Source organism: Ambystoma mexicanum, chromosome 11, assembly GCF_040938575.1.
Source record: "Ambystoma mexicanum isolate Mex_15411 chromosome 11, UKY_AmexF1_1, whole genome shotgun sequence".
In the NCBI taxonomy this organism is placed as follows: Eukaryota; Metazoa; Chordata; class Amphibia; order Caudata; family Ambystomatidae; genus Ambystoma; species Ambystoma mexicanum.
This window is the reverse complement of record NC_090934.1, coordinates 1,451,416,193-1,451,443,375: the sequence shown is the minus strand read 5'-3', so window position 1 is coordinate 1,451,443,375 and position 27,183 is coordinate 1,451,416,193. Positions and strand designations below refer to the sequence as shown.

At 51.2% G+C, this 27,183-nt stretch overlaps 1 protein-coding gene across 4 annotated transcripts in view; it reads left to right on the top strand.

Annotated features, from left to right (window-relative positions):
- UBAP1L (ubiquitin associated protein 1 like) overlaps positions 1-27,183 on the top strand; it is a 213,647-nt gene that overhangs the window by 175,324 nt on the left and 11,140 nt on the right. For all 4 annotated transcript variants that reach the window (XM_069625095.1, XM_069625093.1, XM_069625096.1 and 1 more), the window contains one exon: positions 2,650-2,751. In XM_069625095.1, the coding sequence (XP_069481196.1) occupies positions 2,650-2,751 (102 nt within the window). The remainder of the gene's footprint in view (positions 1-2,649; positions 2,752-27,183) is intronic.

Below are 27,183 nucleotides of genomic sequence, written 5' to 3'. Positions count from 1 at the left end.
CCACCATTCCTTCCATATCTACATTCCTACCACCATTCCTTCCATGCATAGATTCCTGCCACCATTCCTTCCATACGTACATTCCTTCCGCCATTCCTTCCATATCTACATTCCTGCCACCATTCCTTCCATATCTACATTCCTGCCACCATTCCTTCCATACGTACATTCCTGCCACCATTCCTTGCATGTGTACATTCCTGCCACCATTCCTTCCATGTGTACATTCCTGCCACCATTCCTTCCATGTGTACATTCCTGCCACCATTCCGTGCATGCATTTATTCCTGCCACCATTCCTTCCATACGTACATTCCTGCCACCATTCCTTCCATACGTACATTCCTGCCACCATTCCTTCCATATCTACATTCCTGCCACCATTCCTTCCATATCTACATTCCTGCCACCATTCCTTCCATATCTACATTCCTGCCACCATTCCTTCCATATGTACATTCCTGCCACCATTCCTTCCATATCTACATTCCTGCCACCATTCCTTCCATACGTACATTCCTGCCACCATTCCTTGCATGCATAGATTCCTGCCACCATTCCTTCCATGCATAGATTCCTGCCACCATTCCTTCCATATCTACATTCCTGCCACCATTCCTTCCATATCTACATTCCTGCCAGCATTCCTTCATACGTACATTCCTGCCACCATTCCTTCATACGTACATTCCTGCCACCATTCCTTGCATGCATTCCTGCCACCATTCCTTGCATGCATTTATTCCTGCCACCATTCCTTCCATACGTACATTCCTGCCACCATTCCTTCCATGTGTACATTCCTGCCACCATTCCTTCCATGCATAGATTCCTGCCACCATTCCTTCCATATCTACATTCCTGCCACCATTCCTTCCATATCTACATTCCTACCATACGTACATTCCTGCCACCATTCCTTCCATATCTACATTCCTGCCACCATTCCTTGCATGCATTTATTCCTGCCACCATTCCTTCCATGTGTACATTCCTGCCACCATTCCTTCCATATCTACATTCCTGCCACCATTCCTTGCATGCATAGATTCCTGCCACCATTCCTTGCATGCATAGATTCCTGCCACCATTCCTTCCATATCTACATTCCTGCCACCATTCCTTCCATATCTACATTCCTGCCACCATTCCTTCCATGCGTACATTCCTGCCACTGTTCCTTCCACGCGTACGTTCCTGCCACCATTCCTTCCATATGTACGTTCCTGCCACCATTCCATCCATGCGTACATTCCTGCTGCCATTCCTTCCATGCATTTATTCCTGCCACCATTCCTTCCATGCATAAATTCTTGCCACCATTCCTGCTATACGTACATTCCTGCCACCATTCCTTCCATCTGTACATTCCTGCCACCATTCCTTGCATACATGCATTCCTGCTACCGTTCCTTCCATGCGATCATTCCTGCCACCATTCCTTCCCTGTGTACATTCCTGCCACCATTCCTTCCATGCGTACATTCCTGCCACCGTTCCTTCCATGCGTACATTCCTGCCACCGTTCCTTCCATGCGTACATTCCTGCCACCATTCCTTCCATGCGTACATTCCTGCCACCGTTCCTTCCATGAGTACATTCCTGCCACAGTTCCGTCCATACGTACATTCCTGCCATCATTCCTTCCTTGCATACATTGCGTTAATTTCAAAAGAAATTCTGAGGTTACCCAAAGTGGGGGTTACACAAGTTTGCCCATAGAGGCAATGTATCCAGTTGGGCGTGCATGGCAAAGGAGCCTAGCCCTCCTTGTCGTGTCTTCTTCCCAGGTCTGAGAATGAAAGAGTAAGAGACTGGCGCGTCCATGGACTGGGCCGGGCAAAGCCCAATAGATGGATCTTGAATCCAAGTTGGAAAGGGGCCCTGTCTGGACGCACGGCTTCTGCTCTTAGGACATACTGTGCCATACTTGCAGGAAGTTGCAGTGGGCCGGTCTCTCTAGAGTTCACTGCAAATGTATGGAACGTGGCCTGTTGCCCTGTGCCCACAGGATACAGTGTAAAGCGTGCAGAGGCTTGCTGAAGAATGGCACACACCACATGTGCAGTGAGTCTTTCTTAGCAGATCACCTGCATGTTCACAGCCAGACCACAGAAAGAAATGACTCATCTGCAGACATGGATTTCCAGGTCCAATTTATTACAGGTCCTGCGTGTGGAGTGCTGCCATGTGGCAGGTGGGAATTCCCATTGAAAAGAGGCCTGCGGGCGATCTGGCGCGCTATTAAGAATTAAAATAAATAAATAAATGTCAGGATATGCTATGGTGGATTTTTTAATGTTTTGGTCAGCGTCAGCCTTAACATGTTGCTCATACATAGGCGTGAGCCACCTTACCATGTATGATTCCGGTCAGGGGATGTGGCCTAAGCCACCTCATAAGGGGTGTTCACCCCACTTATGCAGTAATCTTGAATTATAAAGTCCAAGCTGCGTTCACTTAATGTGATATGTGTCGATGTCCTGGTAACAAGTGAAAGAGTTGTCTGGGCTCATCGTGGGTCAAAATAATGACCTTTTTTTTCCCTCTGATGGAAATCAAGGCACAGGCTGCTGTCTGGTTGTGAATTAAGGCTGGCACTGTAACATGATATAGTGACCGAACGTATGCCTCTTTCTTCTCTGTAGGTTCTCAGCTACCTTGGTGCCTGTGACCGGTTGTGCAAGCAAGGATACGAGGAAGGCCTGGTTGAAGAGGCAATGGAGATGTTCCAGAACTCTGAGAAAAAGGTGAGGTAGATTTAATGTGGACAGAATGCCATCTGTGGGGATGTGCAATCACGTACTTTTTTATTTCTCCAGCATGTGGTCTGGCATGGATTCACATGCTCATGAATATTCCCCGTCGTCAGGCTGGGAATCCTTGGTAAAGAAAAAACCAGTATCAGTTTCGTTTCTGATCTGTCTTTCGTAGTAGTAACCAATCACTGGTCTCTGCGTCATACTGACCACAGCCAATGACTGCCCTCTACCTAAGCCCCGCCTCTGGCAGCCATCTTCAGATTTTTACCGCAGGTTCATGTGTTGGGATCCTCGTGCTATTGCTCTCGAGCGTTAGTGCTATTTTTTCACGTTTTTTCTCAAAAACTTCGTTTTTTCGGTCAAAAGAGCCTCAAGCTCCACCGACTCTCCATCCGATCAACGGGGACCCGTGTCGGATTCGTCTACGCCCCTCAAGGGTGAAGATTTCGTCGAGCTACGCTTTTGGAGGATTCCAGAAGTTTTTCAGGCCCATCTCGGTCATGGCCCAGGAGAAGGGAAGCTCGACGCCCGGAAAGCTGTTCAGGGTCTGCCCTGGATGCCAGCTGCAGAATGTCTTTAAGGAAGACGAACACTCCTTTTGTCTTTACTGCCTACATGAGGACAAGACGCACGTGGAGAAGGACTGTGCGTTTTGCGGCAACATGTCGGAGCGGACCATGAAGGACCGCCATCAACGTCTCGCCAACTGGCTGGAAGGGAAGAGCCCGTCCGGCGAGAAGAAGAGGAAGAAATCCGAGCGGTCTTCTAAGACCTTTGAGGACGCCCCGGCGATGGGGGTCCAACACAAGGCCAAGCACCGCGAGTCCGCTGGCACCGGGAGCGCCGAACGGTCGGGCTCTACGGGCGCCAGGCAGGGCGCACCCTCCCCGGCACCATCAACCACGAGCCAACGCTCTGGGTCGGGTAAGAGGAAGGCCGAGCACCCGGCGAAGCTCCTGGAGAGGCCCCGGTCGAGCTCGAAGGCGGAGGGGGAGCGAGGCAGTGTCCCCCCCCCCCCTCAAGGAGAAGGCGGTGAGCGCACCTAAGGTGGTGAAAGCCTTAATCCATCCGGCCAAGGCCTCTATCGAGACAGTCGCGGCGGCCCTGGCTCAGCCTGTGGAGGCTACACCAGTGGCGGCGACCTTGGGGCTCAGAGTCTCCTTGCCACTGCGGAGGGAGTCCTCTTTTATGCCCATCGACAGGACCCCCGTGAAACCTCCGATGGAGAAGAAAAAGGGGGGGCAGGAGGTCGTCGTGGATTCGGCCTCAACCTCTGAGGAAGAACTGATCGAGGTCTTAAGCCACGGCGTTGGCGTGGAAGAAGACCAGCCCGTCGGGAGGGATCCCGACGCAGGAGACGACGACATCGTCGAGGGTACCGACGGGGCCCCTGACCGCCCGTCGGACTCCCCTCTACCAGCGCCGCAAGACAACTCGGCGGCCATTTTGTTGGCTATACAGTCCTTAAGCTCAGAGATAAGGATGAGACTGCCGTTACCAGTGGAGGAGCCACTCCCGTCGGGGGACCCGGAACCAGGCCCTTCGGGCAGCCCCCCTCCTAAGAAGAGAAGGATTCACCCTCCACCTCCTTTTCAGCCATCGCGCCCCGTTCAGCCCTCCTCCCCGTCCACGACTCGAGGGGATGACACAGGGACTGACACGGCCGCGACGGGTACGGACGACGAGGTGTACGATGAGGATCTGCCGTTGTCACCTCCCACCCGGGCTTCCCCGCCCGACGAGATTGGATCTTTTCACTCCATGATCGCCAGGGCATCCGAGCTCTTCCAGCTCTGCCCTGAGAGAAGAAGAAGGAAGGTTTCCTTTATCAGCGGCGCGAGGCTAAGAGGAAGACGGTCCTCGCGGTGCCTATGCTGGACGATATTTGGGATGAGGGCCTTGCCCTCCTCAAGAACCCATCCACGACGCCGGCTAGAAGAGACCGGTACGAGAAGAAGTACCGGGTCCCGGACGCGGCCCCCTTGTGCCTCCAGGCACAGCCTACCCCGGACTCCGTCGTCTCCGCGGCGGCCAGGAAGAAAGCGGGGGGGGGTGCGGCCTCCACGTCGACTTCCCCGCCGGACGGCGAGGGAAAGAAATTGGATACGATGGGGCGCAGGGTCATCTCGTCTGCAGCGACGACGATCAAGGCGGCCAACGCTTTAGCTATCGTAGCCCGCTACGACAGGGAGCTGTGGTACAAACTGGCTCCCCTGCTGGACTTCCTACCGGACGACAAGAGGGCGGATGCCCTGGAGATCTTGCAGGAAGGTGAGGTGGCGTCGGACCATGCCATCACGATTGCGACGGACATCGCCGACACTGGATTTCGCCAGTTGGGCAACGGCGTGCGCCTTAGGCGGCGTGGATGGCTCAAGGCTACTGACTTCCGTCAAGACGTACAGACCAGAGTCCTGGACATGCCGTTCGATGGGAACAACCTGTTTGGGAAAACAGTGGACGATTCTCTTCAAGCCATTAAAGCGGACACGGAGACGGCCCGGGCGCTCGGGATTCTCCAGCAACGGCGGCCGCCTTTTCGGAGCGGCGGAGGCAAGGGTGCCTCCAAAGGTTCCGGCGGCGGATTTTCCACCTACCCTCAAGCGGCCCGTTCGTCGTCTCAGGAAGCTTACAGGGGACGAGGCAAGTCAGGCGGACCCTGCCGTCGTCGCCAAGGAGGTCAAGGCGGCAAAGCCTCGTCTAAGCAGGATTGAACCGGCCGTGGGGTCGGGCTGGACGCCCTAGCCCAGGGCCACGCGCTCGAATTTCAAAGAAGGTGCCCGCGCATCCCCCCTGTGGCCAGGAAAGAGCTTCACGTTCCTCAGCTTCTCCGGGAGGTAAAGGCGATGCTCAGGAAGGGCGCCATCGAACTCGTCCCAAAGAGGCTTCGGGGCTCCGGAGTTTACTCAAGATACTTCCTCGTGAAGAAGAAGACGGGAGGATGGCGCCCCATCCTAGACCTACGACGGCTGAACAAGTTCATCAAGGCACGGAAGTTCCGGATGGTCACCCTCCAGCACGTCCTGGGGCAGCTGGAGGAGGGCGACTTCCTGTCATTGTTGGATTTGGAGGATGCCTACTTCCATATTCCCATCCTAAAGGGGCACCGAAAAATTTCTCAGGTTCGTGGTCCAAGGGCGTCACTATCAGTTCAGAGCCCTTCCCTTCGGTCTACGGTCGGCTCCCAGGGTATTCACCAAGTGCCTTGCACCAGTGGCGGCGCAGCTGCGCCGAGAGGGGATCCACGTCTACCCCTACCTGGACGACTGGCTCATCCGAGCCAAGACGAGGGAGCTCGCTGTGAAGCACACGGCAAGGACCGTCCAACTTCTCACGGACCTGGGATTCTCCGTGAACTACGCCAAGTCCCACCTGGTACCTGCGCAAGACGCACTGTTTCTGGGAGCAAAGCTCGACCGTGTCCCTTCTGGCCTCCCCGTCAGAGGAAAGGACCAGGGCCATCCCTGGGCAAGGTACAGCGGATGTTGGTTGCCGACGCGGCCAAGGTGAGGTCCATCAAGTCCCTCCTCGGAATGATGTCTTCTTGCATCTACCTCATTCCCATGTGCAGGCTCCGGATGCGCCCGTTGCAGGAGTTCCTGGACGCGCGCTGGATCCAAACGACGGGCGACTTCGAGGAGAGGATCACACTCGACGAGAGTTTCCGACGAGCGATCCGGTGGTGGGGCACCCGCGCGCATCTGACGGCGGGCATGGACTTCCAGACCCCAGGCCACCAGGAGACAGTGACCACGGATGCCTCCCTGGAAGGGTGGGGAGCACACACCGAAATTCTGCACGCGAGAGGCCTTTGGCTCCCGACGGAGAAGTCCCTCCATATCAACGTCCTGGAGCTCCGTGCAGTGTTTTGGGCCCTCAGATCCTTCCTTCCTTCCGTCCCTCAAGGGCAAGGTGGTGAGGATCTTCACCGACAACACCACCACCATGTTTTACATCAGGAAACAGGGCGGAACCAGGTCCCCAGCACTGTCCAAGGCGGCGCAGGACCTGTGGCATTGGGCCGTCGCCCAAAGGATGTTTCTGGTGCCGTTTCATCTGGCAGGGATAAAAAAAACACCATCGCCGACTCACTCAGCAGGGAGCTGCGCTCGTGCCACGAGTGGGAACTACGGCAGGTTCTAGTGGATCGCCTCTTCCGACGGTGGGGCACACCCCAGATCGACCTGTTCGCAACGGCGACGAACTCCAAGTGCCGGAGGTTCGCCAGCAGGTTTCCCCAGCCGAGGAGCATGGGCGATGCTTTCTCGTTCCCCTGGGAAGGCCTGTTCCTATACGCGTTCCCTCCACTGCCACTGCTGATCCGGCTCATCAACCAGCTCAAGAGGTCACGGTGCAGGATGATCCTCGTCGCACCTGCGTGGCCGAGGCAGATATGGTTCCCGGACCTTCTGGACTTGTCAACGTCCCCGCCAATCAAGCTGCCAGTGGACGCGGATCTGCTCTCCAGGGAGGGAGGCGCCATCCTCCACCATGACCCGAAGTCGCTGAACTTGCAGGCCTGGCTCCTGCAGCACTAGAGTTTGGCGGATACGATATACCGGCCGACTGCAGAGAGGTTCTTGCAAAGGCCAGGGCGTCCTCGACTCTTAAATGCTACGGACACAAATGGAAGAGGTTCTCTGTCTGGTGCCGCGCACAGAAGATTAACCCTCTAAGGATTACGGCTCCCCAAGTACTGCCGTACCTGTTGACGCTGGCCAAGGCTGGACTGGCGCACGCCACGAGGGTGGTGCTCAGGACGCACCCCTCCTTCATGCCCAAGGAGCCGTCGGAATTCCACCTCAACGAACCCTTGGTGTTGCCTGTGTTTTCCCGTCGCCTTCGTCGCTTGCTGAGAGGACTTTGCACTCGCTTGATGTGGCTAGAGCGCTGAAGTTCTACGTGGACCGCACAAAGTGTTTTCGGAAGACGTCACAACTCTTTGTGAACTTTGGACCTGTCAATCAGGGGAAGGCTCTCTCGAAGGCTTCCATTCCCAGGTGGCTCTCCGGCTGTATCATGTACTGTCATCGGTTGGCAAACCGACCGCTGCCTGGCCGTCCGAGAGCCCATTCCACCAGAGCGATCGCAGCTACCACGGCGTTCCTATCTGGTGTGCCCCTGCTGGACATATGCAGGGCTGCTAAGTGGAGGGCGACGCACACCTTCACAAAATTCTACTGCGTCGATCGGGATTCCAGGGAGAAGTACAGGGTCGGCCAAGCACTGCTGCGCAACCGGTTTGCCTAAGGTGAGCCTGGTGAGGAGGTAAAAGTGCTTAATGTTGAGTTTGATGTAATGCTTAATGTTGAGCCTTTGCCACCTCCCAAGGTTGTGCATGTGTGTACTGCTATGTATTCTTTATTCATGAGCATGTGAATCCATGCCAGACCCCATGCTGGAGAAGGAACAAGTTACTTACCTGTAACTGTTGTTCTCCAGCATGGGTCTGGCATGGATTCACATGCGAACCCTCCCGCCACCCCTCTGCGGCTCTTCACTTGGTCATACTGCCACTTCACGTGCTTCCAAATCTGAAGATGGCTGCCAGAGGCGGGGCTTAGGTAGAGGGCAGTCATTGGCTGTGGTCAGTATGACGCAGAGACCAGTGATTGGTTACTACTACGAAAGACAGATCAGAAACGAAACTGATACTGTTTTTTTCTTTACCCAGGATTCCCAGCCTGACGACGGGGAATATTCATGAGCATGTGAATCCATGCCAGACCCATGCTGGAGAACAACAGTTACAGGTAAGTAACTTGTTCCTTTTGCTATGCAAAATTATTTTGGTTTTCTCTCTCAGAAAGTAAACGCTGCTGAACAGGCCTCACTTTCTAAACGTTCCATGCTAAAAAGTATAGTTCACATGTGTACTTTGCTGGACCCTGTCTACAGACATCCCAGCTGCTGCAGTGTGATTTGGCATAATGCCAGCTGCAGAGTAATATGTGAATTCCTGAAAGAGAGACGCTATGAATTACATCAATTTCAACAGTCATGGGGCTGCCTTTAACAGTGGGCACCCATAATGCAAATGGTATGCAACTTAATATATAAAACTATATCTAGTTTGATGGAATATAAGGAGATCGTTGCAATTGCCAAATCCAAGCGGATGTAATGTATCTACTTGGTTTCCTGTGGCCCCTCAGTTGTTGCAGAGTCATTTGTGTATTATGTCTGGCCTTGGGTGTTCCACGCATAACTGATACCGGAACTGCCCAGGAAGCTCTTTGTTCTCTGCTGGGATGGCATGGCACCTTCCTGGCATAGGAGGAAATACCTGCCCCAGAGGTAGGGTGAGGGCTTGGTGCTTCAAAGGATCTCTGCAACACTATGGGGAAGTCACCCCGGGGGGGAGTTAATGGAGTCCTTTTACTCTCAGGCAAACAGGAGAGGAGTATAGTGTAGTCATGGAGAGGACTGTACCCAGGAGAAGGTTCCACCCGTTTTCATTATGCCATGGCCAAGCCCTTACTGAGACACCCACCCTAGCTTCCTGCAGACGAGGCACCCTGGGAGCAGACATCACAATAGCATGGATTGTCCCCTTACAGTAGGCTTAGAATGAACCAATATGCTCTGTCAACATTACTGCATAACTGGGGGACACCCCTACTTTAAGTTACTCATCTTCACAGAATCGTCCACTTGAGATGTCTTGCAAGATTTCACTGGGACCTTCTTGGGGTAAAGTCTGTCCAGAGTTCTCAGCCATTGGGGTGAAGATGAGGCTTGCCAAGGAGACTGCAGTCATTCTCCCTAACTACCTCAGAGGAACATTTGAAGGGACCTGCTGTTGAAAAGGCCCGTCTGCCGCTGGCAAACTGGTACCCAGGACACTGCTTGCTGAGTCGAGCTCTGCAAGTCTCCCAGGCAACGTTGCTTGCTGGGAAGGCCAGAAGACGGACTCCTCTTTCCTCAGAGAGCCAGTGATGGTGTCTCAGTAACCAAAGGACAGAAAAAAACTACCTATGGGCCTCTCTCTGACCTTTCTAAATGATTTAAGCTGCCAGTAGTCTCCAAAAGTCTTTCAGCTGCTGCAAAGACCCTAAAGAGCTGCCTTTGACACGCTACACTTTGAACCACTTTGAGGGCCTTTCAGCTTCACCCAGCCAAATATTGCCTGCTGGTTGTACGTTTCTTCGAACTTTGGACAATTGCTGCATAGCATATCGGACTGCGTTGTCATTGGACCTAGCTGAGCCCGCTCTCCGGTGGAGCGGATTCAACGCGAACCTGCATCAAAACCTGCCGCACCTTGGAGCTACACTGATTTCAACATCATTTGCCTGCCACATGCTTCCTTGATCTAAGTGCAGTTGCTGCTTTTTGAATTCCACTGAGTTGCAGAATACTGTCGAACCAGCCCAACTCCATGACCTCGATTTCACGCACTAGAAAGCACCAAGAAACCCAGCTTGATTATTTTGAGTATGTAATAGTAGATAATAAGGCATCTAATAGTGTTTTGTACCCGCGGCATTGTTCAGTAAATCCTAGTGACATTTGAGACCTCACTTTATCCCTTAAAATATTTATTCTTGAACTTAGCGACTTTTCGGCAAGACTGTTACCTATAGATCCTAGTACTTCATACAGTGAATGTCCTTTTTAGCGAAAGTCTGCATTCTCTGTGCATTTCATTACTGGGGTTGGTTGTTAGTGATTTTATGGGTCTGTATGACCTTTCAGTTTAATGAAATGCTTATATTTTAGAGAACCTTAATTGTACATTTCTTTTTATTGGTACTTAATGTAGTATTGTTGTTTGGATGCTTCCCTGCTGGCTCACGCTCTCTTAAAGAGTATAGCCTGCCCTCGGCCCACGCTACCCTAAAGAAGCCAACGAGGTTTAGCATTCATGGTGGGCTTGTATGAATGGGGTCACTGTCGTTATGGTAGTAGGTGGGGCTGGGCAGGTGTTTAGAAACCACTACTCATCCCTGTACTCCTGCAAAGCAGTAGTCCTTTTGTCACCATACTCCTTTGACCACCCTACTGTAGTTCTGTTTCTCTCTACTGCCCTGCGCTTTAGGAGGGCCGACTCTGTAGAGCAGGACCACCCCACTCTGTGGCGGACAGGTCTCCCCATTATTCTAGTAGGTTGTTGGTCCATCAGCACACTTGCATTCTCAACTTCAGAAGGAAGAGACGTACTAGCCTACAGTAACATCTGGAGATTTCCCAACAGGACTGTAGCGGACATGCACAGCTTGAGTTCAGACAGGTGTCAAGCAGTGTCTGGCATGAGACTGACTGTACCCCAGTACTATCGACGACTCAGAAGTACTCGCCTAAAAGAAAAAAGACTCCAATTTCCTTATATACTAGCCTGCCTCAACCAAAATGAAGGTTTATAGAACATAGAGTGGCAGTAAATGACTCATTCTATGAAGAAGGCTGAAGAACTCATTGGCTGTATGCACTCCGGCCAGGGGGAGCAGCGTAGGGGTTACGATGTGTAGATATTCTAGTGGAAGTCCTAAATGTCGACCTTATGAGATTGGGGGCTGTGGACCAGCGGTATCATTGGGGAATCAGTTTCCCTGTGATGCAGTAGTAAATGCTTTGCAACAAAACAATCCATGAATTCTTAAGACTGTGACAGACACATGGAAGTAACAAAGCTGCACCAGAAAGAATACAGCTGGAGACTGTGCCTTGCAGGGTGAGGCGGAGCAGAGAAGGGGTGAACAATATAGATCCAACAGTCGTCGCCTCCCATTGTGGTCTACTGTTTGAGCACTGTTTCAAACATGCAGTGATTTCCCCACTTGTAAAAGAATCATGACTTGACCCTTCGATAGTGGAAAACTAGCAACCCATCACACTGCTTCTGGTTCTTATGAAGGTGATGGAATCTATTGTGACCCCTCAACTCTCTGCCTTTCTGGAGTCCAGTCGTCTTCTCCATGCTTTTCAGTCCGGATTCCGCAGTGGTATGGGTATGGAATCGGTCATGATTGCTCTCATGGATGACATTGCGCTGCTTCAGGACCACAGGGAGGTGGGAGCTCTGATTATGCGTGACCTCTCTGCGGCCTTTGACACTGTTGATCACCAGAAGCTGCTTCACTGTCTCCATGAGACTGGAATCTCGGGCATTCCGCTGAAATGATTCTCCTCTTTTCTGTCCGATCCGGTCCAAACAGTCTCTCTTCCTCCTTTTACTTCCATGCCCATCGTTTTGAACTGTGGCGTCCCCCAGGGTTCCACCCTGTCTCCTCTTTTGTTAAATTTGTATATGCAGGCGTTGGTAAAATTGATTGCCAGCTATGGACTACACTTCTACTCTTATGCAGAAGGTACCCAGATTCTCTTCCACCTGAATGTGCCATCATCTGATCCCCAGGCAAACTGAAAAACTGCCGTGCTGCGGTTAGTGACTGGATGGCCAATAATTAGCTTAAACGTAACGAGAGCTAGTATTGTGTGACGGGTCTGGACTTGTGACTACTGGCCTTCCTCCCCTGGTCAATGTCTAAAGCCTACCCCAATAATGAAGGGTCTAGGGATTAAACTAATGGTCACAGACTCTAGAGAAGCTCAGATATTCTCTGTCTGTCAATTAGACTGCACAAAACTGAACATTGTGAAAAAAGCTTTTCCTTTTCTTCCGGTTACATCCAGGTCCAGAATTTGACTGAATCTATTATGAGTTCCTTGGACTATTGCAGTGCCATCTATCTGGGTCAACCAGAGATGTTACTGCAATGCCTTCAAACTCTACAGAATGCAGCGGCACGCCTTGCTCTGGGAGCCCCCACACTGGCTCACTCCCAAGACTGACTTTACCAACTGCATTGGCTTCCCATCAGGAGCCGAGTTAAGTTTAAGGTGCTGTGTCTCGCTCACCGTGCTACACCCGCCGGCGGGGCAGCATATTTACGTTCTAGACTTGTGCCCTACATTCCTGGCAGACTACTCCGCTCGAAAAAAATCAATCTCTGCTCTGTGTTCCCACTTTTGCCCGTGCAAGAGCGGGAGGGAGGTCTTTTACAGTTCCTGTCCCCAGACTCTGGAACGCCCTGCCATTTGATCTTCAAAATCTTTCTAAGGATCTTCCTTTCCTGAAAAGGCGGTGAGAATCTATCTGTTCTAGGCCTCGCTGTTTAGTGGCTTCGCCTTGCTGCCTCGCGGTCTTTGCTGCGCTTTAGAAATGAATATACAATACAATACAATACTGTCTTAAAAACATGTTTCGGGTTGGAGCTCTTTTTTTAGGATTAATGATCAGCCAGCCCTCTTGGGTAATGGGGTGGCTCTGGAATGTTTGTTTCAGGAGCGGGATTGGGAAGCGAGGTCGCTGCGCTCCATCGCCCCATTCATGGCGGGAACCATGGGAACTCTGGCAGAAATATCTACCATTGCTTATTATAAGTTGTCCTTCAAACCAGAGAGCGGGAAGGAAGCCAAATGCAATGGTTGGCAAAAAAAGTGGAAAATGAATAAGGAAACTGGAAACACTTTCACTTATAAAGAAGCAGCAGAGGAGGCGGGGAAAGAATGAGCGAGGCGAGTTTATTCAGATAAAAAGAAACTACCACTGGTGGGGCTGGTTTGCCTGCGTTTCTTTCTTTGAAAATGGGTTCCATAAAAGCAGAAAATAACCCTGGTTTTAATAGTCTGCTTGAATGCTATTATTTTTTACTTATGTTTAAAGGATTCAGCAGCTGAGAGCCCTAACCCATAAAAATAGGATGCACCTATTTGTTGAAGGATTTTGGTCTACCACCGGTCCCTGATCTGCCCTTTCTTAGCACATTGCAGCGATGCGACAGACACCGTGCACCCTGTTCTTATGGTAGTGCTCTGGGCTGTTCCTGGAATGTGTGCGGGAATGTGGGGGTCTGAGAGTTCTGGGCTTGCCGGTTGGGGGGAGCTTGATGATGGGAGCTGGACATGCAAGTATGTTAGAGCCTGCTCTCCTGCTAAACTTCTATCTTAGAACTCAAACAAATAAAGTACATTTCCATGTTGTACTCGCGTTGTCCCTGCTTGGTTCCTGCGTCCTGGCTGTCCATCCTGGGGTCCTGCATACTGCATTAACTTACTAAGATAGCTTGCCATCCTTTAAAACGTATCAATGGCAGATACTTTACAAAGGCCCGAAAATAAATGAGAGAAAGGAATAGCATAGCCAAGGAACACCCACGCAGGTGCACTCAAGCATGGGGACGTTGATTGAGAACACCCTGCCCCAGTAGGATTCCTGAACCGCTCATCGAGTACAAGGGGTGCTTCATTTGTGGAGGTGTTTGCCAGGGCTCAGCCCCGGCACTCATTTCGGAGTCTCTGCACTTATTTTCTCAGACTTTGTTTCTTTATGATGTGGTGTTCTGGCAACTTTATTATCTTTATTGTTAGTCGATCCTAGTCACACACCAAGCAGCAACAGGGTTCCCTGGCCTTGTGTCTTTGCATCCAGGCCTGACTCCTTGCTATACATGGGCCTGACAGCCCACACTGGTGCAGCAGTGCTAGTCATCCATTTTCATGAATAACATTAAGATAGAAGGTGCCAATTCTGGGCGCTTCTTCTGGCCATGCCCGCACACTGCTCCAGTCAGCCTGTACGACATTGGTGCAGCTCTGCTACTGTATTAGCTGGCCTCACTGCCACAGCAGAGTGGCTCGACAGCAACAGGGCAGTCTCAAGTCAGCAGGAACAACACAGGGGCAAGGCCCCTACCAAAGAGGAGTGTCGGTGCTATTGCCAATCTATACGAGGTGGTCATGCAGCAGTGTTTTGCCAGGCAAGGACATCAGTTGAGCAAGAAGTCTGCCTTTATTTGTCCATCAAGTACCATGGGAGGAAAGCCCCCTAGCTCTATATTCTGTGGGTAGATGGTCAATATGTTCCACTTGCCCCCTAAAAGAAACAGGGCAACATGGTAACCATAAATGTGTTTGAAGAAGTGCTTAAAAGGTTTGTCTAATTTTAAGACACAATTACTGGGCCTCATTCCGAGTCCGACCGTAACCCTGCCGGTGGGTTGCTGCCAGACCCGGAATAATTTAACGGCGCTTGACTTCCCGGGGCACCAGGAGATTACAACCCTGGCGGCCTGGGAAGTCGGGGGCCGGTAAATTATAAGTCCCTATTCCCATCAATGGGAATGGCGACCACGGAAACACTGGCACCGTTGATAACAGTGCTGGTGCTTCCGTGACGGCTTTGCCTACTGTGGCCGCTGTGCCCGGCATGGTCTGACCTGTTGGGGATGGCCGCTCTGGCAGGGAAACCTGTATTATGCCGGTCTGGAATCACTGTTGTTTCCGGACCGGCATACTTGTAATGAGCCGAAATTAGTATGTTATGTTCAGTGGTATTTATAAATTGCACATCTGCCATGGGTAGAGCCTCCGTCACACCTAATGAGCCTTTAGAATTTTCAGCTTTAACCACAAATATGTGGCACTGTGGGGAGCAGCCCCGGATGGTGGCAAAAGTGGCTGGAAAGCTCCCTGCTCCGATGCGTCAGACATGCTAGAAAATATGTGGGCCTGGCATTTATTTGTATTCATTTTTTTGCACATTGGGTACTGGGTGATATGATATGACATTTATAACATGCCTATACACAAGTGTTTCAAGGCGCAACGAGGCAAGGGAGGGGGAACAGAGAGAAGACAGAGACAGCGATCTTACTAGGCCAGGTGACATTGAGATCGCACAAGTGCAGCGGAGGGGGGAAGGCAAGAAGTGCAGGGGGAAGGGGTCAGTGCAGTACATGGGATGGACAGTAGAATACATGGAATAAATAAAAGCAATAAGTAAAAGGAGCAGCCAGCTGGGTGTAAGGGTAAGTGCAGACATCAGGTGCAAGAGCTGGTGGGGACTGTAGGGATACGGAAATAGCCCCCAAGTGCAGGGGTTGCCAGGGAGGCAGTGCAGGAGTGCAAATGTTGGGGAGGGGACCTGGGCACGCGATCAGACGGTAGCCAGGTGACCAATGCAGATTCAGATTCGGCCGAGAGTTCAGCAGGGGAGAGGAGGAGAGAAAGCAGAAGCAAAGAGGAAGGATGTGACCTAGCAGTTCGGGCTGGACTTCCCCTTTTGGGGTGGGGCCAAGCCTGATTTGCATATGGTCTTTCCCCTTCTGTAATGGCTTGGCAGGCAAGGAACGATGGTCTGGAGGGTTGCCCCGAGCAATGCCAGTGGTTAAGATTCAGTCTAAACCTTCCAGCCATCACCTTTTTGTTTTTGCTTTGTCACCCCGAGTGGGACGGGTATGCCCAGACGTGGGTCCCGTGCCTGCTGGGCCTGGAGACCCAAGCTACTCCTCACTGATGAGCCCCAACAAGGGTGAAACATGTTTGGGGATGCTTGTGGTCTCGTGCAGAAGGGATGTGACCTAGCAGTTCGGACTGGACTTCCCCTTTTGGGGTGGGGCCAAGCCTGATTTGCTTATGGTCTTTCCCCTTCTGTAATGGCTTGGCAGGCAAGGAACGATGGTCTGGAGGGTTGCCCCGAGCAATGCCAGTGGTTAAGATTCAGTCTAAACCTTCCAGCCATCACCTTTTTGTTTTTGCTTTGTCACCCCGAGTGGGACGGGTATGCCCAGACGTGGGTCCCGTGCCTGCTGGGCCTGGAGACCCAAGCTACTCCTCACTGATGAGCCCCAACAAGGGTGAAACATGTTTGGGGATGCTTGTGGTCTCGTGCAGAAGGGATGTGACCTAGCAGTTCGGGCTGGACTTCCCCTTTTGGGGTGGGGCCAAGCCTGATTTGCATATGGTCTTTCCCCTTCTGTAATGGCTTGGCAGGCAAGGAACGATGGTCTGGAGGGTTGCCCCGAGCAATGCCAGTGGTTAAGATTCAGTCTAAACCTTCCAGCCATCACCTTTTTGTTTTTGCCCAGTCAGCCTGTACGACATTGGTGCAGCTCTGCTACTGTATTAGCTGGCCTCACTGCCACAGCAGAGTGGCTCGACAGCAACAGGGCAGTCTCAAGTCAGCAGGAACAACACAGGGGCAAGGCCCCTACCAAAGAGGAGTGTCGGTGCTATTGCCAATCTATACGAGGTGGTCATGCAGCAGTGTTTTGCCAGGCAAGGACATCAGTTGAGCAAGAAGTCTGCCTTTATTTGTCCATCAAGTACCATGGGAGGAAAGCCCCCTAGCTCTATATTCTGTGGGTAGATGGTCAATATGTTCCACTTGCCCCCTAAAAGAAACAGGGCAACATGGTAACCATAAATGTGTTTGAAGAAGTGCTTAAAAGGTTTGTCTAATTTTAAGACACAATTACTGGGCCTCATTCCGAGTCCGACCGTAACCCTGCCGGTGGGTTGCTGCCAGACCCGGAATAATTTAACGGCGCTTGACTTCCCGGGGCACCAGGAGATTACAACCCTGGCGGCCTGGGAAGTCGGGGGCCGGTAAATTATAAGTCCCTATTCCCATCAATGGGAATGGCGACCACGGAAACACTGGCACCGTTGATAACAGTGCTGGTGCTTCCGTGACGGCTTTGCCTACTGTGGCCGCTGTGCCCGGCATGGTCTGACCTGTTGGGGATGGCCGCTCTGGCAGGGAAACCTGTATTATGCCGGTCTGGAATCACTGTTGTTTCCGGACCGGCATACTTGTAATGAGCCGAAATTAGTATGTTATGTTCAGTGGTATTTATAAATTGCACATCTGCCATGGGTAGAGCCTCCGTCACACCTAATGAGCCTTTAGAATTTTCAGCTTTAACCACAAATATGTGGCACTGTGGGGAGCAGCCCCGGATGGTGGCAAAAGTGGCTGGAAAGCTCCCTGCTCCGATGCGTCAGACATGCTAGAAAATATGTGGGCCTGGCATTTATTTGTATTCATTTTTTTGCACATTGGGTACTGGGTGATATGATATGACATTTATAACATGCCTATACACAAGTGTTTCAAGGCGCAACGAGGCAAGGGAGGGGGAACAGAGAGAAGACAGAGACAGCGATCTTACTAGGCCAGGTGACATTGAGATCGCACAAGTGCAGCGGAGGGGGGAAGGCAAGAAGTGCAGGGGGAAGGGGTCAGTGCAGTACATGGGATCGACAGTAGAATACATGGAATAAATAAAAGCAATAAGTAAAAGGAGCAGCCAGCTGGGTGTAAGGGTAAGTGCAGACATCAGGTGCAAGAGCTGGTGGGGACTGTAGGGATACGGAAATAGCCCCCAAGTGCAGGGGTTGCCAGGGAGGCAGTGCAGGAGTGCAAATGTTGGGGAGGGGACCTGGGCACGCGATCAGACGGTAGCCAGGTGACCAATGCAGATTCAGATTCGGCCGAGAGTTCAGCAGGGGAGAGGAGGAGAGAAAGCAGAAGCAAAGAGGAAGGATGTGACCTAGCAGTTCGGGCTGGACTTCCCCTTTTGGGGTGGGGCCAAGCCTGATTTGCATATGGTCTTTCCCCTTCTGTAATGGCTTGGCAGGCAAGGAACGATGGTCTGGAGGGTTGCCCCGAGCAATGCCAGTGGTTAAGATTCAGTCTAAACCTTCCAGCCATCACCTTTTTGTTTTTGCTTTGTCACCCCGAGTGGGACGGGTATGCCCAGACGTGGGTCCCGTGCCTGCTGGGCCTGGAGACCCAAGCTACTCCTCACTGATGAGCCCCAACAAGGGTGAAACATGTTTGGGGATGCTTGTGGTCTCGTGCAGAAGGGATGTGACCTAGCAGTTCGGACTGGACTTCCCCTTTTGGGGTGGGGCCAAGCCTGATTTGCTTATGGTCTTTCCCCTTCTGTAATGGCTTGGCAGGCAAGGAACGATGGTCTGGAGGGTTGCCCCGAGCAATGCCAGTGGTTAAGATTCAGTCTAAACCTTCCAGCCATCACCTTTTTGTTTTTGCTTTGTCACCCCGAGTGGGACGGGTATGCCCAGACGTGGGTCCCGTGCCTGCTGGGCCTGGAGACCCAAGCTACTCCTCACTGATGAGCCCCAACAAGGGTGAAACATGTTTGGGGATGCTTGTGGTCTCGTGCAGAAGGGATGTGACCTAGCAGTTCGGGCTGGACTTCCCCTTTTGGGGTGGGGCCAAGCCTGATTTGCATATGGTCTTTCCCCTTCTGTAATGGCTTGGCAGGCAAGGAACGATGGTCTGGAGGGTTGCCCCGAGCAATGCCAGTGGTTAAGATTCAGTCTAAACCTTCCAGCCATCACCTTTTTGTTTTTGCCCAGTCAGCCTGTACGACATTGGTGCAGCTCTGCTACTGTATTAGCTGGCCTCACTGCCACAGCAGAGTGGCTCGACAGCAACAGGGCAGTCTCAAGTCAGCAGGAACAACACAGGGGCAAGGCCCCTACCAAAGAGGAGTGTCGGTGCTATTGCCAATCTATACGAGGTGGTCATGCAGCAGTGTTTTGCCAGGCAAGGACATCAGTTGAGCAAGAAGTCTGCCTTTATTTGTCCATCAAGTACCATGGGAGGAAAGCCCCCTAGCTCTATATTCTGTGGGTAGATGGTCAATATGTTCCACTTGCCCCCTAAAAGAAACAGGGCAACATGGTAACCATAAATGTGTTTGAAGAAGTGCTTAAAAGGTTTGTCTAATTTTAAGACACAATTACTGGGCCTCATTCCGAGTCCGACCGTAACCCTGCCGGTGGGTTGCTGCCAGACCCGGAATAATTTAACGGCGCTTGACTTCCCGGGGCACCAGGAGATTACAACCCTGGCGGCCTGGGAAGTCGGGGGCCGGTAAATTATAAGTCCCTATTCCCATCAATGGGAATGGCGACCACGGAAACACTGGCACCGTTGATAACAGTGCTGGTGCTTCCGTGACGGCTTTGCCTACTGTGGCCGCTGTGCCCGGCATGGTCTGACCTGTTGGGGATGGCCGCTCTGGCAGGGAAACCTGTATTATGCCGGTCTGGAATCACTGTTGTTTCCGGACCGGCATACTTGTAATGAGCCGAAATTAGTATGTTATGTTCAGTGGTATTTATAAATTGCACATCTGCCATGGGTAGAGCCTCCGTCACACCTAATGAGCCTTTAGAATTTTCAGCTTTAACCACAAATATGTGGCACTGTGGGGAGCAGCCCCGGATGGTGGCAAAAGTGGCTGGAAAGCTCCCTGCTCCGATGCGTCAGACATGCTAGAAAATATGTGGGCCTGGCATTTATTTGTATTCATTTTTTTGCACATTGGGTACTGGGTGATATGATATGACATTTATAACATGCCTATACACAAGTGTTTCAAGGCGCAACGAGGCAAGGGAGGGGGAACAGAGAGAAGACAGAGACAGCGATCTTACTAGGCCAGGTGACATTGAGATCGCACAAGTGCAGCGGAGGGGGGAAGGCAAGAAGTGCAGGGGGAAGGGGTCAGTGCAGTACATGGGATCGACAGTAGAATACATGGAATAAATAAAAGCAATAAGTAAAAGGAGCAGCCAGCTGGGTGTAAGGGTAAGTGCAGACATCAGGTGCAAGAGCTGGTGGGGACTGTAGGGATACAGAAATAGCCCCCAAGTGCAGGGGTTGCCAGGGAGGCAGTGCAGGAGTGCAAATGTTGGGGAGGGGACCTGGGCACGCGATCAGACGGTAGCCAGGTGACCAATGCAGATTCAGATTCGGCCGAGAGTTCAGCAGGGGAGAGGAGGAGAGAAAGCAGAAGCAAAGAGGAAGGTTTTGAGGTGCTTCCGGAACCAGAGATGGTTCTCCTCAAGTTTCAGGGAAGCAGGGAGGCTGAGAGGCCAGTTCCAGAGTGAAACCCCAGCCGAAGAAAGAGATCTACCACCAACCCGTCGCTTGGAGAAACTACTGACCCTGAGGGAGCTGGATGCGGATGAGCGGAGAGCTTGAGAAGGAAGATATTTAAGAAGAGAGAGTTGGAGGTATTGAGGCCCAAGGCCCCAGAAGGCCAGTCCAGAGATTTCCGTCCTGAAGAGATACAATCCCTGGGCTTGAGGCCAAGGAAAAGTCTAACAGTCCTGTTTTGGATGAGTTGCAGAGAGCAGAGAGTAGAAGCAGGCAGATTTAGAAAGAGGCTGTTGCAGTAATCCAGCCTAGAGAGCACCAGAGCTCTGGAGAGAGTGAGCTTATGGGGGAAGGAGAGGAAACAAAGAATACCTCTGAGGAGGTGCAGCTGGTAGTGTGACTTCTTAGAGACGTCATAGATATGAGCAGAGAAGCAGAGTGTGGAGTCGAAGATGACCCTGAGGTTTTTAGCGTCACATGTGAGAACAGGAGGAGGGCCAAGAGAGGCTGGGCAGAGTGTGACAGGAAAGGAGGGAGTAGGTGTGACGATGAGGAGAATCTCAGTCTTGCTGGCATCCAGGCAGAGATCATTGGTGGCACACCACTCCTGGATAGCAGACAGACAGACAGTCAGAGTTGAGAGAAGGAGAAGAAGTGGTGGAAGGTAGCCTGAAAATGAATTGTCATCCGCATAGCACTGAATGTTGGGGCAGAGAGCGGCAATGCAGTGGGCAAGAAGTTCAACGTATTGGTTGAACAGCCAGGGAGAGAGGTTAGACCCCTGGGGAACACCCCAGGTAGACATAGAGATAGAGAAGAGGAAGGACCCAAGTTGGACCTGGGATGGTTCGATCGGAGAGGAAGGTGGTCAGCCAAGACATGACCTGATCGATGATACCCAGGTTATCACGGAGATGGTTGAGCAGGATGGCATGGTTGACTGTGTCAAAGGCTGAAGAGAGATCAAGTAAGATGAGAACACTGGGGGGTTTTGGAATCGAGGTTGGAGAGCAGGTCTTCACAGATGTTCAGGAGAGATTTTTCCGTGCTTCTAGCAGCTCTGAAGCCAGACTGATGGTCATGGAAACAACCAACAGATTCAGTATGAAGATTAAGCTGGGAGATGGACAGCTTTTTCAGAAGTTTGCCCAGGAAGGGAGTGATGGGGAGATTGGGCTATATTTAGCCGGGCAGGAGTGGTCGGCTGTGGGTTTCTTAAGAAGAGGGTGCACAAGGGAGTGCTTCAGGAGGGAAGGGAAGACTCCAGAGGTGAAGGAGTGGTTGCAGAAGTTAGCCAGAGAAGGGGCCAAGGTGTCAATATGGTCCTTGATTGTTTTGATGGAACAGGGGTGAACCTGTTTTGATGAGACTTTCATAGATCAGACTTGTCTAGAAACCTTGTCTGTGGAGAACAGGGGAAAGGCAGAGAAGGAGGGAGGAGAGGTGGCAGAAGGGCCGGAGGAGGAACAGGGAGTAGAGGGGGACTGGGGAGAGGAAGAGAGAGAGGACAGAATGTTCTGGGTTTTAGAGATGAAATGAGGAGCCATGGCCATGCAGAGGGCCTGGGAGGGGACAGAAGAGTTAGAGACTGCAGCAGGATTGGCCAGCTCTTTGCAGCTTTTAAAGAGTTCAGCCGAGATGTTAGATGCCGCAGAGACGTGGGCTTGGGTGTGGGTTCTCTTCTTGGTGCGGACAGAGAGGTGGTATTGCCTTTGGAGCAGGCGGCAGGCCAGTTTGTCAGAGGATGTACCAGAAGCACGCCATTTCCTCTCAGCCACCATGCACTGGCATTTAAGGGTGGCGAGAACTGAGTCGTACCAGGAGTTGCACTTTGCTTTGGGCTTCAAGCAGATCCTCATGACAGGGGCAAGAACATCGAGAGTATCAGATATAGCTGAGTGGAGCATGGAGAGGGCTTTGTCAGGGTGTGAGTCAGCAAAAGTGGTGGGGGGTGAGAAAGTGGCGGCAAAAGCCTCAAATGACACCCGCTTCATGGGTCGGATAACCGAGAAGGGGTAGAGACATGACATTATATCCCCTCAGAGGGATGCCCCCCTGCAGTAACCCCGGGTCTTGCTGCTGCTTGTTATATGGGGGACCTGGGGTCAGGCTATTAGCAGACAATGCAAAAAAACACAATGTGCTCATTCAGAGGCTGTGCATTACTGGGAGCTGTTAGTAATGTGCAACGTTTGCCTGGCCCCTTATTGGCGAGGTTTGCCTGGGTTGTGTGTGATGCACAGAAACTGCTGGTGCCATGGGAGATTATGAGAACATAAGAGGGGTGGATCTTGGGAACTCCTCCACACCCTATTGCATGATGCCCTATAGGGGTTTTGGTAGGCCATAGTGCTGGGTCTAGCTTGGGATGGGCCGGTTGAGCCACTGTGGGATTTTGCAGGGATTGCCTTCTTCTAGGGGCAGGCTTCCTGGGCAGGAACCGGCCGTGCACCTTTTCTCCAGTGTTCTGTCAGTGGGTGCCTGATGTCCTTCCTAGACACCTGTCTACAGGTTGCCCCAAAATTCCTTCAAGCATAATGGAATTATATCTTTTAAAACATATATATATCGATTTGTTGCTCTCCATCACCACATCATCAGAACTATATCATCGCCATAATTTTATTACCTACTCAAATGCCCCCTCTCTTTGCTTCACATCAATCCACCCCCACCCCTGTTTCCATTCGGCCATACATCCATGAACATTTCCACGCCTGCGTGGGCGAGGGGGGTTGCGTCCTAGTGAGCCACCCCTTTTCTGGTCGGAAATAAATAAGTAAATGGAGCCATCATCCCAGCATTGAGAACCGGACCACAAGAAGCCCCCCAGGGGGCACGTCTTCCCAAGGGTACTGCAACGCGTTCCATTCTGCACCAGTCTCCCCCTCTCCCCGGTGGGTTCATCGTCGTGCGCCCGCCACGTCTGCTATTACCCAGGTCGGTATCAGTCAATTACTGAGCTGAAGAAAATGTCCAGGATGAAAATACTGCATTTCGTAAAGCACATTTCCACGCACTTATATATGAGGGTGAGGGTGAGGGGGTATAGGGTAATACAAAATATAAGCGGAGTATGGGGGACTACAGTGGTTCCCCCCCCCCGCATATAACTGCAGGGAAATGTGCAGGGAAAAACAATCGGCATTTTCGTATTCAACATTTCGTTTTCTCAGTGAACTCATAGGTCCGCAAAGGTCTCTGGGTCAGGGGCCCCATTGGCCATGGTGGGGCTCTCCCTTTATAATCACCCAAAGTGTTATCCTCCTTTTGGACGTTTTCGGACCCTCCTTGTCTTCGTCAGTGCTGTATAAGAGTGCTAACAATCACTACCATGCAAACGAATGGGAGGTAACGGCCCATCAGCCCGCGTTAAAGGCCAGAGGGAAGTTAGGGCCTATAACGGGCACTGGGCTGCCCCCCCATTCCAGCCCTTGTAACAGGGGTTAACGCCATTAGCACCCGTCCCCAGTGCTGGGATGGGGCTAATTTAAAGTATTTTCCTGCCTCACAGCGCCCCGATCGCAGAAGGAAAATACTATTCCAAGATGGCTACCCTGGAAAGGGAAGGCAGGACTCTGTACGGCGCCCCTCTTCCCTTTCGATGGCGGGCCTTTGTGAGCCAAGAAGAAGGAGCGGCGAGTGCTACAGCCGAAATGAGGTAAGTGTGGGGGTGTGGTGGGATGGAACGCGAGCTGAGATCGCCAGTTTCAGACCGCGAGCCAAGCCACCTGATTAGCTGGCTCCCTCATCAGGGTGTTAATGTAGTTTTCATCCCCAGCCCCCAAAAAGCTCTGCAAGACCAGACAGTAGGCACTCACTTCTGTATGTCTCCTAAAGTGATCACTTTGTGCGTGAGACAGGGAGCTACATGTGCTCTGTTAAATGGCTTATTTTGTACCTGCGGTTCCCTTAACATTCGTATATTAATCTGTGCACCTCATGTCGGTGCTCTCAGCATTCAGGCCATCCTCTCGCCTATCTTTACATCCGAGGCCTGATGAAACCAGTTGAATCCAGTGCGTCTCTTTACCCCAGTTCCATGTGCACCTGCAGAAATGCAAATGTTTCTGGGGCGTTTGAAGACTGCCACTACAGCTCCCTGACCGGCTTCATTATTATGGCATACTGCACAACCGATCTGTGTACGTGCAAAACCTTTCTTCCTCTAGCCTCTTTCTTTCCTTTACAACTCTGTGTCCTGGTCTTTCAGCGGTGGAGTTCTGACCTTCCCAAATCCTCTGATCCTATGTCAGCATTGGCAAATCTTAATTTGACCAGGTTTATCTTTTCCACCCAGCAGGGTTTTAAGTGGACCGGGGTTAACCAGGGCTCAGTCCTGGCAGGATCCAAAGTTGGGTCTTGAGGCTGGACTTTGCCTGGGCTCCCCCACCTGTTTAATCCACATTAAGGCAATTAAAAGATGAGTGTGCAATACCGATCTTTGCCATTAGATGTCCCCGTCACCCACTGAACACTCATGTTACATACAGTTTAGGGTGGGTAACTTGTTTTGTAATACTCTGAAGGGAAAATATAATATAGGGAAAACATTGTTTAATTTGTTGGCAACAGATTTGTATCTTGAAGTCTTGCCATTAGAATGAGTAAATTCCATGAATTACTATGCAACAGTCAGCGGGTTCGTTCATAACAAGCGAGGGATTGGGAATTGCATAGGCCTATTTGGATTTCGAGTCTATATATATTTTTTTTGTATTCACATATTTACAAAATGTACATAAACAGAAAGAAGCACCCCCTGTGCCCCCCAGATTCCCCCTGCATAATCACAGGATTAGTAGACATCTGCCCCAGATATCCTAGTGTATAGGTCGCTCTCTCCATTCCAGCCAGACTTCCAGTTTGGCAAGATTCATTTCTTAGCCATCAAAGAGCCCCTAAGGGAACTCTTCTTCTGGGCTACAGTCAACTCACCTACGAGCTCATAAACACCCAAGATAATCCCAGCACGGGCTCATAATCACCCAAGATTATCCCAGCACGAGCTCATAATCACCCAAGATAATCCCAGCACGAGCTCATAATCACCCAAGATTATCCCAGCACGAGCTCATAATCACCCAAGATTATCCCAGCACGAGCTCATAATCACCCAAGATAATCCCAGCACGAGCTCATAATCACCCAAGATTATCCCAGCACGAGCTCATAATCAACCAAGATTATCCCAGCACGAGCTCATAATCGCCCAAGATTATCCCAGCACAAACCCATAAATACCCAAGATAATCCCAGCATGAGCTCGTAATCACCCAAAATAATCCCAGCGCGAGCTCATAATCACCCAAAACAATCCCAGCACGAGCTCATAATCACCCAAGATTATCCCAGCAACAAGCTCATAATCACCCAAGATTATCCCAGCACGAGCTCATAATCGCCCAAGATTATCCCAGCACAAACCCATAAATACCCAAGATAATCCCAGCACGAGCTCGTAATCACCCAAAATAATCCCAGCGCGAGCTCATAATCACCCAAAATAATCCCAGCACAAACTCATAATCACCCAAGATTATCCCAGCACGAGCTCATAATCACCCAAAATAATCCCAGCACGAGCTCATAATCACCCAAAATAATCCCAGCACGAGCTCATATTCACCCAAGATTATCCCAGCACAAGCTCATATTCACCCAAAATAATCCCAGCACAAACTCATAAATACCCAAGATAATCCCAGCACGAGCTCAAAATAAACCAAGATAATCCCAGCACGAGCTCATAATCACCCAAAATAATCCCAGCACAACCTCATAAACACCCAAGATTATCCCAGCACAAGCTCATATTCACCCAAAATAATCCCAGCACAAGCTCATAAATACCCAACATTATCCCAGCACGAGCTCATAAACACCCAAGATTATCCCAGCACACCATCAAAGATCGAGGCCAACCTCTCCCAAAAATGTCTCGCTCTTATACACTCCCACACAAGTATTCCAGCCTCCTCGCCCTGAGAGAGCCCCCGCAACACTCATCCCCATCAGCCATACCACGCTTGTACAAGCGCTCTGGAATGAGCGCCTCGAGGCCTATGGGTGTTTGGCGCTACATTAGAATAGGATGGATGGATGGATGGATGGATGGATGGATGGATGGATGGATGGATGGATGGATGGAGAGACAGATAAATGGATGGAGAGACAGATAAATGGATGGAGAGATAGCTAGATGATCCTAGTCAGGGTCTTAACTTGTCTGGACCATTCCCCCAGGCTGACAGACGAGAGCGCTACGTTTCTGCAGACATTTGCCCAGCGCATCTCAGTAATTTCACCTGACAACCTTGCCGACCACTCCTGCAATGAAGCTGTATTGCTATTGGCCGAGGACATAATCAAATTTCGATACTTGCTCACTTGATGCCCGTCATCTCAGCCTGAACCTTCAACCTCTCAAAGTCAACTTCATCTTTCTCCGAAACTTCCATAATGACCCTCTTTAGTGGGCAAAACTCCTCAATTGTATAATGTGGAATATGCCAGATAGCCCTCAGCTGACCAAAAGTAAGACCGTTCCTGTTTGCCCTAAGATTTCCTATCCATTGGTTCCCCCCAAAAAAACATTCCGGCTAAAACAGCATTTTCCTCCCATGCCGGATATCTGGGTTATACAAGATTGGAGGGTCAAGACGTTTGAACGGTTTACCCCCTAGAAGGAACACAAGCCCTAACACATTCTGTGACTT